Below are 10,476 nucleotides of genomic sequence, written 5' to 3' on the forward strand. Positions count from 1 at the left end.
AAGGCTGCCAACCCAGGCCTGGGCACAAGGACCAAGATTGCTTGATTTGCAGTCAGGGTCAAAGCCCCTATCCCATGGTGCTAAGTGAAAGCAGGTGCTGTCACATGCTCCATCCCCTGCAGCTTCCCCCCCAGTCCGCAGGCAGCGCCCGCCCATCTGGTAGAGTCGTGCCACTGAGCTCCTGGGGTGCCTGTCCCCCAGCTGTGCACTGCTCACATTGCCTGGACTGCTGCAGGGCAGGGGATGGGACTGGCCCTCAGCACTGAGGACAATGGGGCAGAGACGGGTGGAGGGGTTTTCATCTCAGTCATTCCACTGGTCAGCAGGGCCTGCGAGGCTTCCCTGGCCCAGCAACGAGGGTGTGCCCCCCGCCAGGCAAAGGGAGAATCCTCCCCAGCAGTGCCAGCTGCGCAATCCGATTCCCCAGCTCCCTGCCCCTCTCCCACGCATGAGGCCAGGCGGCCCCAGCAAGTCCAGCCTGGCTGTTCAGGGCTCCAGCTGATGACAACCTGGTGATTCAGCTGCCAAACAGGAATCAGCTCCCAGCAGCCAGCACGTGCCAGGAAGAAGGCTATTTCTTGCGCCCACTCACCTAACTACCTTGAGCCTGATTAAATGGCCAGTGCTAATTCGGAGGACGCGTGCTGGGCTAGGCAGCTGCTCTGCTGTCCCAGCTCCTTCCCCACATGCGGCATTAGGGCAGCAACCAGGCTTCTGGGAAGGCTGCAGCATTAGTTGGACGCAGGCTGGGCAGCTGGAAGCTCTTGCCATGCAGCAGTTGGAGCCAGGGGCTCCTGAGCAGGCCAATCTACGACGCTTGGCTGGTCTGTGACACTGAGCCTTTTGCACTACATCCTGTCTAAATAAAAGACACTGCCTCTCTTGACCTTTGCTCATGTTCTGTGCAATGGAGGAGGAAGGGCCTTGTCACCTGAAAGGGGAGGAAGGGGTCAGCAGCTCCCTGCCTGTCTCCTCTATCCTAGGCTGCAGGAGCAGGGAGAGCAGCAAGTCCTCTAAACCCCTCCTGCTGGGCTGCAAGAACCCCGTGCCCCTCACTGCAGCAGCCGTGCCACCTCCAGCCACACTGGTTTGGAAAAGCTGCTTTTATTGGAACGTGGAGAGCGCAGCTATTGTCCTCTCTGCATGGGGAGCTACCAAGCCCCCACAGCTCAAAGGCCTGCAGCACTAGGCCAGCTCGTTGCTTTACTGCACGCTTGTTCCTGCTGAATGGGGATTCTTCCTGTCCTCCAGTAGCTCCTCAAGTTCAGAGCTTAGGCTCCCGAAAACCTGCAGTTGGTGGACGGCCACAGGAAGCCCACACAGAGGCCCAGGAGAGGTGCCACGCTGGCTCTCGGAGCAGAACTGGCTTGTCTCTGACTGGGCAGGAACAGGAGCTGTCACTGCAGGTCCATCTTGTCCTGCTGCAGGGATGCCACGAACACCTGGAATTCCTCAGGGTAGAAGCGCTTGTAGACGGCAATCTTCCTCTTGATCTGCTTGGGGGTGTCCTGGTAATAGTTCTGCTCATCCCGAGCCATTGCCTGGAGCAGAGGGAAGGGGGAGGCCATCAGAGCCACCGCTGCCTGGGACCAGGGAGAGCAAACCCGCCGGAAAAGAAGCCCATGCCATGAGCGAGCACTGAGCCAGGCCAGGCACAGGGCTGGCTGCACTCCCGCTCCCCAGGCGTGGTTGAGTCCTGTGCCTCCGAGTCAGCGGGGGACTGGGCTACAGGCCAGGAAGCACCGGCCAGGCTGAGGAGCAGCCGCTCGCACAGGCTCTTGGGCAATTCGTGGGGTGTTCGGTGCCCGCCTTTCCCCCCATCCCGCTACGCCCCACAGACCCACCTTGTAGTTCTCGCCGTGGTTGCGTATCATGTGCTGCACGTAGTCGATGAGGTCCTTGGAAAGCGTCTGCGACTTCTTCTCCGGGAGGCTAGCCTCGTGCTCCAGCTCTGCGTAGCACCCGCACGCCGTGAGGCAGGGCGCCGCGCCAAGCCAGGCCGCCCAGCGCCCAGGCCCAGCGCAACCCGGAGACTGAGCCACAGCCCCGGGGAGCCAGGGCGGCAGCTCTGCCCCTCCCGTGCCCCTTCCCTTCCCTTCCCAGCTCCGCGCTCGGGGACAAGAGCGGGCAGGGACGCGGGGACACAGGGGAGGTTTCGTGCAAAGGGGTCTGCCCGAGCCGAGCCGAGCCAGCCGCGGGCTGCAAGCAGGCGGCACAGGCAGCATCCCAGCCAGGCGGCACCTACCGTTCAGCACGTACGGCTTCCGCACGACCGGCTTCGCCCCCTCGCACCCATCAACCTCCGTGTCTGTCGGCTGCATCGGACGAGAGAGGAGGACGCTCAGGACGGCTCCATCCAACGCGCAGCCCCTTGCGCCCAGACCGAGCAGGGAGCCCGCCCCGCCCCGCCCCGCCCCGCTCACCCGCGGCCCCCTCTTCCGGATGGGCACAGCCTTGTTGGGGTCGGCCGCCAGGCCCATCTCGGCCAGGTTCTGCGACACGGACTTGCTCCTGTCCCAGGCATGGCGGATCTGGGCGCTGCGGGGAGAGGCCAGGTGAGGTGAGGGGGGAGAGGCTCGTCGGCCCAGGGGCTGCCACCCCCGGCAGGTGAGAGCGGACCGCCCAGCGCTCGCTGGGGGCTGCAGAGGCCCCCTGCCTGGCCCGGGGGTGCGAGCCGAGCCCCCCCCATCCCGGGCCGCACCACTGGACGCGGGGCGCGGCGCGCTGGCGGGCGGCGCGGTGCAGCCGCTTGCGGTTCACGCTGTAGCCGAACTTCTGCCGCCGGCTCTTGCCCTTGGCCTTGGGCATCGCGGCCACGCGCCCGCCGCTCGCTTCCGGGCCCGCCGCGGGGCCCGCCGGGAAGGGTCGTCCCGCCCGCGCGCGGGACTACAAGGCCCGTGGTGCACCGCGCCGCCCGGAAGCCGCGTGGCCTGCTGGGATTGCGGGGAGGGGAAACCCCCGCCCGCCCGCCCGCCCGCTTCCGTGTGTCGGGCGGCGAGGTGCGGGTGGCGGCTATGGACCCCGGGCGGCCGCCAGTGATCGAGGGCTTCGAGCCCAGCGCCGCGCACCACCAGGAGCGCTTCTCCGACAAGTTCAAGCGCAAGATGCGCGAGAACCCGCTCGTGCCCATCGGTGAGGGCGGGGGTCATCGGGGTCCCGGGGTGGGGTTCAAGGGCCGGAGGGCAGACGAAGCCCGTGGTGGGGGTCAAGGGTCAGGGACACGCCTAGGGAGCCGGAGGGGTCGAGGGTCTGAGCAGTCGCCGGTGGGGGTCAAGGTCAGATGGAGGGCTAGGGTAGGGGAGGGGGGGTTTGAAGGGTCAGAGAGAACCCGGGGGGGGGTCAAGGGTCAGAGGGAAGTTCAGGGTGGGGGAGGGGAGTCTCGGAGGGGTGAGGGCTTGAAGGTCCAGAGGGGCCAGAGAGAGCTCCCTGACCCTTGACCCCCGCTGGGACAAGTGGGGGGGGGGGGAAGTATTGGAGGGTCAGAGGGAAGCCCAGGCTGGGGTCGGAGGTCGGAGAGCAGCCCAGGGTGGAGCGGGGGGCCAGCCCGGGGTGAAGGGGCAGCTCCGGCCTCCTGCCCACCTGCTTCCCGCGTCCCCGCAGGCTGCCTGGGCACCCTGGGGGCTCTGACCTACGGCCTCGTCTGCTTCAAGAAGGGCGACAGGCAGCAGTCGCAGCTGATGATGCGGGCCCGGATCCTGGCGCAGGGCTTCACCATCGCCGCCCTCATGGTGGGGGTGGTGGTCACGGCTCTGAAACCCGGGAGAGGAGGCCAAGCCGTGGGCACCGGGACCGCCCCGGCTGCAGCCAATACACCTCCGTGATTCAACCCCAAGCCTGAGCCGTGAGCTTTCTTGCCGCCAGCGGCACTCGGCCTTTCCGGGGTGGCAGCGTCTCCGGACGGCCTTCCCGCCTGGTCTTATAAAAGCGGGCTGGCATCGCCAGCGGGCAGCAGGCCGCGTGGGAACCCATGCAGGATCGCGGCATACATGGAGGGTTAGAAGGACATTGGAGCAAAACCCTTTGGCCGGGAGGGGACAGCCCTCCTGGCTGGTTAGATGCTGTCCAGCGAGCGATTGCGTCCCGTGGTGGGCTGTGTGATCTGTTAGGTGCCCCCCCTTCCCACTTGGGCTTGGGGCTAGTGCAGTGCAGGTGGCAGCAAGTGTCTGGCCCCAGTGCAGCAGAGCAAAAGGGCCTTAAGTAGGATGGAGGATGAGGACAGGGGCCTGCTCCCACCTTGGCCTAGCAGTGCAGATAGGACGTGGCCAATGCAGTCCCCCCTTAGTGCGGATGGGACATCTCCTGAGCTGGGGCACACTTGCTGTGGGGTCCCTAAGGGTGGTTTTGCCAGTTTCTAGCAGGATTTTCACTGCATAAAACTTCTCCCCATGGCTTGAGAACTAGACCACACTGTTCTGCAAATTCAGATCCCAGAGGGAACAGCCCTGCCTGCATCTGCAGATGCCCCAGGTGATAAAGTCTATGCAGGTGCATTAGACCGGGCTTGCTGTTGAGTGGAGGAGTCCCAGAAAAGGGTAGGAGTCTCTTACTGAGGACCCTTCTCTAGCCAGCGCTGTCAGAGCTCCAGGAGCTACGATTAATCTCTTCTTCTGCCAGACCCGCTGGGAGGGGAGTGCGCGTGTGCAGTGGAGTGCGATGTGCTGGTGGGCAAAGGGGCAAAGCAAAGGGTAGTGATGCTGCCAGCCAGGTGGGCCCAGTCCTGCCTGGGGCAACACCTCTGCGTAGCCCTGAAACCTGCCGGTCGGTGGGAGGTTTCCCCTGGAGTCGTGGTGCTGCGCAGAACCGGTGTCCTTTGTGTCTGGGGAAGAGCTGCTGGGCCCCAGGGGCAGGAGCATCCGGGTTCAGCCAGGAAGAAGCAACATATAATAAACGCTTCCAGAAAGACATTCGTATTTCAGCTTCGTCACTCCCCCCTCTCCCAGGGACAGACTGCACCAGGCAGCTGCACCACAGACACCCTTCCAGGCAAGGGGCCACTGCTCCTGTCCAGCCCAGCCAGGCTCTGAGCCACTCTGCCAGAGGGACAGCATGCCCCAAACCCCATGAGAGGCCCTGGAGCTAATCGGCTGCTCTGAGATGGCATAGAGTGCACCGTCAGCAAGTTTGCAGATGACACCAAGCTGGGGGGAGTAGTAGATACACTAATGTAGGGCTAGGATTCAGAGAGAACTAGACAAATTGGAGGATTGGGCCAAAAGGAATCATAGGAGACGTACACCCAATGGAAGAGAGGGGCCATCACCAGGGAGGACTACACCTCAGTTGCTTGGGGCTGCAGGGGGCGGTCAGGAAGGCCAAGGCGGAGATGGGACTGGGACTAGCGACCCGGATCAAGGACAACAAGAAGTCCTTTTTTAAATACATAGGGAGTAAAAAGAAGGTAGTAGGTAAATGGGGCCTCTGCAGGACCTAGTCAGGGAACTTCTGGTGGGACTAGATGTGTTCAAAATCAGCAGGTCCTGACGATCTCCACCCCAGAGTGCTGAGGGAATTAGCAGAGGTCATTGCGGGAACCCTGGCATGGCTTTACGAGCACTCGTGGTGCCAGAGGACTGGAAAAGGGCGGAAGGAGGACCCAGGAAACTATAGGCCTGTTAATCTTAACCTCAGTCTTGGGGAAGCTCTTTAATTATCTGGGTGCACATCTGCAAGGGGCAAGCAGGGGAGATGGGTTCATTTGAGGCAGGTCCTGTTAGACCAACCTGGTGGCCTTCCATGACCAGGTCACAAAATCCTTAGATGCAGGTGTTGCGACGGACATAGTCTTTCTGGACTTCAGGAAGGCCTTCTCATTAATAAACTAGGTGACTGTGGCGTTGATGCCTACAGTCAGATGGGTCGCTAACTGGCTGGAGGGCCGCACCCAGAGAGCGGTCGTGGACGGGTCATTTTCAACCTGGAGGGCTGTGGGCAGTGGGGTCCCCCAGGGCTCGGTCCTCGGACCCGCACTGTTCAACATCTTCATCAGCGACTTGGACAAGGGGCTGAAAAGCACCTTGTTCAAATTCGCAGATGACACTAAGATGTGGGGGGAGGTGGGCACGCTAGAAGGGAGGGACAGGCTGCAATCAGACCGGGACAGGTTACAGGGGTGGGCGGATGAGAACAGGATGGGTTCAACACTGACAAGTGCAGGGTGCTGCACCTGGGGAGGAAGAATCAGCAGCAGACCTACAGGCTGGGGAACTCCCTTCTCGTCAGTGCAGAGACAGAAAGGGATCTTGGAATCATTATTGACTCCAAGATGAACATGGGCCGACGGCATGGGGACATGGTCAGGAAGGCCTTGTTGGCATCCACAGATGCGTCACGAGCAAGTCCAATGTGATCCTCCCCCTCTGTGCGGTACTGGTCAGGCCGCAGTTGGAGTACTGCGTCCAGTTCTGGGCACCGCACTTCAGGAGGGATGTGGACAGAATGGAGAGGGTCTAGAGTGCCACCCGCATGACAAGGGGGCAGGCCCCAGGAGGAGAGGCAACAGGACCTGAACCTGTTCAGCCTCCACAAGAGAAGGCTGAGAGGGGATCTAGTGGCCATCTATAAATAGACAAAGGCAGACCAGCAGGCAATGGGGGAGTCCCTGCTCCCCTGAGCACTACCTGGAGTAACAAGGAATAACAGCCATAAGTTGATGGAGGGTAGACTCAGACTAGACATCAGGAGGCGCTACTTCACAGTCAGGGCAGCTAGGATCTGGAACCAACTTCCAAGGGAAGTGGTGCTGGCTCCTACCCTGGGGGTCTTTAAAAGGAGGCTAGATAGTCACCTTGCCGGGGTCATTTGACCCCAGCATCCTTTTTTGCCCGTGGCAGGGGGTCGGACTTGATGATCTGCTCAGGTCCCTTCCGACCCGACCAACTATGAAACCAGCTCCCCCGCCCCACTCCCACCCTTTCCTTTACCCGGCTCCCGGCCTCCACTTGCCAGCAAGCCTGTGGGCTCCCAGCACAGCAGCTGCTTCCGAGTTGCCCCTCCAGCCTGAACGAGGAATGAGTGAGGAAGGAAAGGGCAGCACCTCCTGGGTTTGGAGCTGTCAGTTTATTTGTAACAAGTGGCTTGGACAAGGTCACAGATACCAAAGCTGGGGACACACAGAACAGCCACAGGCACAGCCCTCCCCAGAGCCAGGTGTCCCTTCTCTCCCAGGTGACAGCAGCAGTCAGGGCCGGCTGGGGAAGCCTGGGGGCTCCTTCTCTCTGCGGGGCGCAAGCAACAGCCTCCCTGGGGCTTCCCAGAACAGAGTGAAGGGGGCTCTGCCAGCAGCTGCAAGAGTGAGGTAGGCCCCACTCTCTGGCCCCTGGAGCAGCAAAGGGGCAGGCAGAGCTGCCTAGGCAGAGCTGTGGGCTGCCATCCCCTCCTCCCCGCACCAGCTCAGCCCCAGCTGTGCAAAGTAGCACACTCCTGTCCTGCCCTGCTGGGCAGCTCCACACCCAGCCAGCAGCCTCCTGCACCCCAGAGCCAATGCCCTGCAGAGCTGGCCTGGGTGGGGCTGGAGAGGGTCTCCTAAGGCAAGGCTCAGCCCATGTGCTGTGGACTTTGCCCCGAGTTCCCTGCCAGCTGTACCCAGCCCTCCCCACCCACCAGGTCCTTGCAGACAGGTGGCTGAGCACATGCCCAAGAGGTGATATGGTGTCTACGCAGCCCAGCAGGGAGCAGATCTCAGGCTCCTGGACCAGGCCTCAGCACAGGCTGGGATCCCAGGGCTGGGGGCTGAGCCACAAGGGGTTGGGTCAGACCTACCCAGCACAGAGCCAGCACCTGCCTCTGCTACCAGCAAGGAGCTTGGGCAGGGGGCCAAAGCCTTGCTGGGAAGAGTCAGCCACCCAAGCTCAGCATCCCCTCACAGCAGCAGTCATCAAGGCAGCTCCATTCAGCCTGGAGCCAGGGGGCGGGAAGCTCTTAGTGAGACCCAGAGGACAGGCTCCCTGGGGGAGGCTCCTCCCTTGCCCTGCTCAGCATCTCCAGCCCCCACACACCACCCCAGGCCAGGCCAGGCCAGGACCTCCTGCCCACCCAAGCCCCTGCCCCAGCCCTGCACATCCCAATTCCTCACGCGCTGAGCCGCAAGCAGACGGTGATGTCACACTCCTACCTCCAACATCACAGCCAGCCTGGGCCCAGGCACCAGCTGGGGAGGGGGTACCTGCAACAGGGGCCTGGCAGGGAGGAGCCCCAGCCCAGCCACCCCACCCACCACCGAGGGAACCACCACGGTAATAAATAAGTGTAAAAAGACCAACGCACCCTTTAAGCAAAGGAAAACCAGGGGGACAGCGACAGCCACCCGCCCGCAGGAGGTGCTCGCGGCGGGGGCAGCACCCCTGCTGGCCACCACGGGCCCCACATGCTGCGCGCATCCAGGCAAGCTGGTGGGGGGCCGTGCCCCTGCGGCGCTCCGGCTGGGCTAGCGCGCCAGGGGCGTCTGTTTGAGGGAGATGAGCACCGAGCGCATGCGGGAGACGTCCTTGTTCTGCTTGCTGCTCTTGGGGTTGAAGTCGCAGAGCTGCGCCACCTTCTCCCACTCCGTGCCCGGGTCCTCCTCCCTCGACTCCTTCAGGAAGGCTTCCTCCGAGGCCCTGTGGGGAAAGGGGGTCAGCCACTGTCTGCCCACTGCCCGCAATGCCCCCGTTTCCCCATGCCCCCCATCCCTCGGGCACAGGGGCTCTGCAGTCTGGTTAAGAACAGGCTCCTGGCAGGTGCACAAGCCCAGGGCTCCTCTGCCACCCCAGAGACCCCCCCCAGGGGGGTGGGCTCATAATGCAACCCCCATGCAGCCGCCACTTCACCCCCTTCCTCCACACCTTGCAGCTCCACTCGCTTCTGGGGACTTCACTGTGGGAGGTGCTGGATGGACACCCCCACCAGACCCCAACAGCCCTGCAGACCCCCACACCAGGCAGAGGGAAATCCCCAACCGGAAGGACAGAGAAACAGAAAGAGAGAGGGAGAGAGCGAGAGAGAGGGGCACGTACACATAGCCAATCACATCGGCGTCCGGCTGCTGGTAAAAGGCTTTGTCAGCAATCCTAGCCCAGGAGCAGCAGACAGAGAAGTAGCAGAGTGACAGGCAGGCAGGTTAGACAGACAGAGAGGGCAGGTGTTAGTGCCCGCGCACCGCCGGCAGGAGCACGCCCCGCTCCACCAAGCAGAGACCCCGGCTACGCCCGGCCCCTGCGTGGCAGGCAGTGGGGTCGGGCTGACGCAGGACCCGGGCCCCCAGGACGAGGCCTCGCACGGGGAGAGATGCCCCTATTTCTAAGCACGGCTCCTCCCTGCTCCAGGAAGGTCCCCACCTCCCCCCCGGCCACACCTGTTGTTAACCCGGTTCTTCTCCATCTGCTCAACCTGCCGCAGGTTCCACTCCTCCAGGTCCTTCTTGGCCCTCTCGCGCCACTCCTGCTCCAGCACCTTGGAGGCAGCGTCTGTGGCCGGGGCAGAAGTCGGTCACGGCGGCGCGGGCGGCTCCGCCCCAGGGGGAGGTGGGGGCGCAGGCTGGCTCCCGCACCCTGCGCGCGCCCCTTCCCCGTGCTCACCCAGCTCCTGCAGCCGCTGCTTTTGCTCCTCCCTCCACTTGCGGAGGCTCTCGGGCTCCTGGGTCAGCCGGTCCGCCTTGGCGATGGCGGCGTAGGCGTCCGTGGGGCCGTTGGACTCCTGCGGGACACAGCCCCCCTGCCCCGCTGAGTGAGCACAGCCCCCCGGGGCAGCGGGCTCTGCTCGCTCTCCCTCCCCCAGCACCACAAGCAGGGGGCTGCTCGCCTGTGCCCCCCCCGCGGCAGCCCACACAACCCAGGTGCCCACGAGGGGCTTGGTGACATCACACCCCTGTGATGTCACAGCCGCCCCCCGCCCGTGGGGGTGCCGGCACCCCGAGGATGACACGGCGGGCGCGGGGCGGGGGCGGGGGCGGGCGCGTGAGTCAGGGCAGGGCGAGGCGAGGCTGGAGCCGCTCCCGCCCGGCTCAGCCCGGCTCGTACCTGGAAGAGGTCTCCGTTGAGCGCGGTCGCCCCGTCCGGCGCCCCGGCTGCACGCGAGGGAGGGAAGAGGCGGCGGGTCACGGCGGGCAGGGCGCCCCCCCCGGCCCCGGCCCCGGGCCCGGCCCCCTCCCGCGGGCAGCCCCCGCCGTGCCCCGGCCCCAAGCGCGCCGCCCACCGTCCTCGTGCAGCGGCTCCGGGCTGCTCCCGGGCCCGGGGTCGCCCTCGATGCCCGCGATCTCGCTCTCCTGCTGCGCCAGGAAGGCGGCGGCGGGGTCCTCCTCGGCCGCGCCCGCGAACAGCCCGAACTCCTCGGCCATGTCTGCGCCGGGCGGGGCGGGGCCGGGACGCGCGCTGGCGTCACCGGCGTGACGTCATGGGCGGGGCCGGGGGCGACGTCACGGCGCGGGACTGCGGCACGCGCGCACCAGCCCTGCCAACGGCTGCCTGAAGCCTTCGGCCGCTTCCGGAAACCTCCCAGCGGCTT

The 10,476-nt window shown here is 64.4% G+C and overlaps 3 protein-coding genes across 6 annotated transcripts; 1 reads left to right on the plus strand and 2 right to left on the minus strand.

Annotated features, from left to right (window-relative positions):
* Nucleotides 1–1,088: 1,088 nt before the first annotated feature.
* On the minus strand, nt 1,089–2,849 carry NOP16 (NOP16 nucleolar protein). Its single transcript, XM_059712958.1, has 5 exons — nt 2,702–2,849; nt 2,424–2,538; nt 2,246–2,315; nt 1,845–1,951; nt 1,089–1,541 (listed from the first exon to the last, which is right to left on the minus strand). The coding sequence occupies exons 1-5, from the start codon at nt 2,806–2,808 to the stop codon at nt 1,398–1,400; spliced, it is 543 nt and encodes a 180-aa protein (XP_059568941.1). The 5' UTR covers nt 2,809–2,849; the 3' UTR covers nt 1,089–1,397.
* Nucleotides 2,850–2,944: 95 nt separating this feature from the next.
* Nucleotides 2,945–3,832, plus strand: HIGD2A (HIG1 hypoxia inducible domain family member 2A). Its single transcript, XM_006274569.4, has 2 exons — nt 2,945–3,132; nt 3,601–3,832. The coding sequence occupies exons 1-2, from the start codon at nt 3,015–3,017 to the stop codon at nt 3,819–3,821; spliced, it is 339 nt and encodes a 112-aa protein (XP_006274631.1). The 5' UTR covers nt 2,945–3,014; the 3' UTR covers nt 3,822–3,832.
* A 3,205-nt stretch (nt 3,833–7,037) lies between these two features.
* On the minus strand, nt 7,038–10,408 carry CLTB (clathrin light chain B). 4 transcript variants are annotated; one of them, XM_019495348.2, is made up of 6 exons: nt 10,168–10,408; nt 9,993–10,039; nt 9,552–9,669; nt 9,329–9,440; nt 8,991–9,044; nt 7,038–8,594 (listed from the first exon to the last, which is right to left on the minus strand). In XM_019495348.2, exons 1-6 carry the CDS (start codon nt 10,307–10,309, stop codon nt 8,423–8,425), a joined length of 645 nt encoding a protein of 214 aa, XP_019350893.1. In that variant the 5' UTR covers nt 10,310–10,408; the 3' UTR covers nt 7,038–8,422. The 4 variants fall into 4 exon arrangements, with proteins under 4 accessions (XP_019350893.1, XP_019350892.1, XP_019350895.1 ...); XM_019495347.2 differs by having other exon boundaries at nt 9,552–9,687; XM_019495350.2 differs by lacking the exon at nt 8,991–9,044.
* Nucleotides 10,409–10,476: the final 68 nt, after the last annotated feature.

This window comes from Alligator mississippiensis, chromosome 9, assembly GCF_030867095.1.
Source record: "Alligator mississippiensis isolate rAllMis1 chromosome 9, rAllMis1, whole genome shotgun sequence".
Taxonomy (NCBI): domain Eukaryota; kingdom Metazoa; phylum Chordata; order Crocodylia; family Alligatoridae; genus Alligator; species Alligator mississippiensis.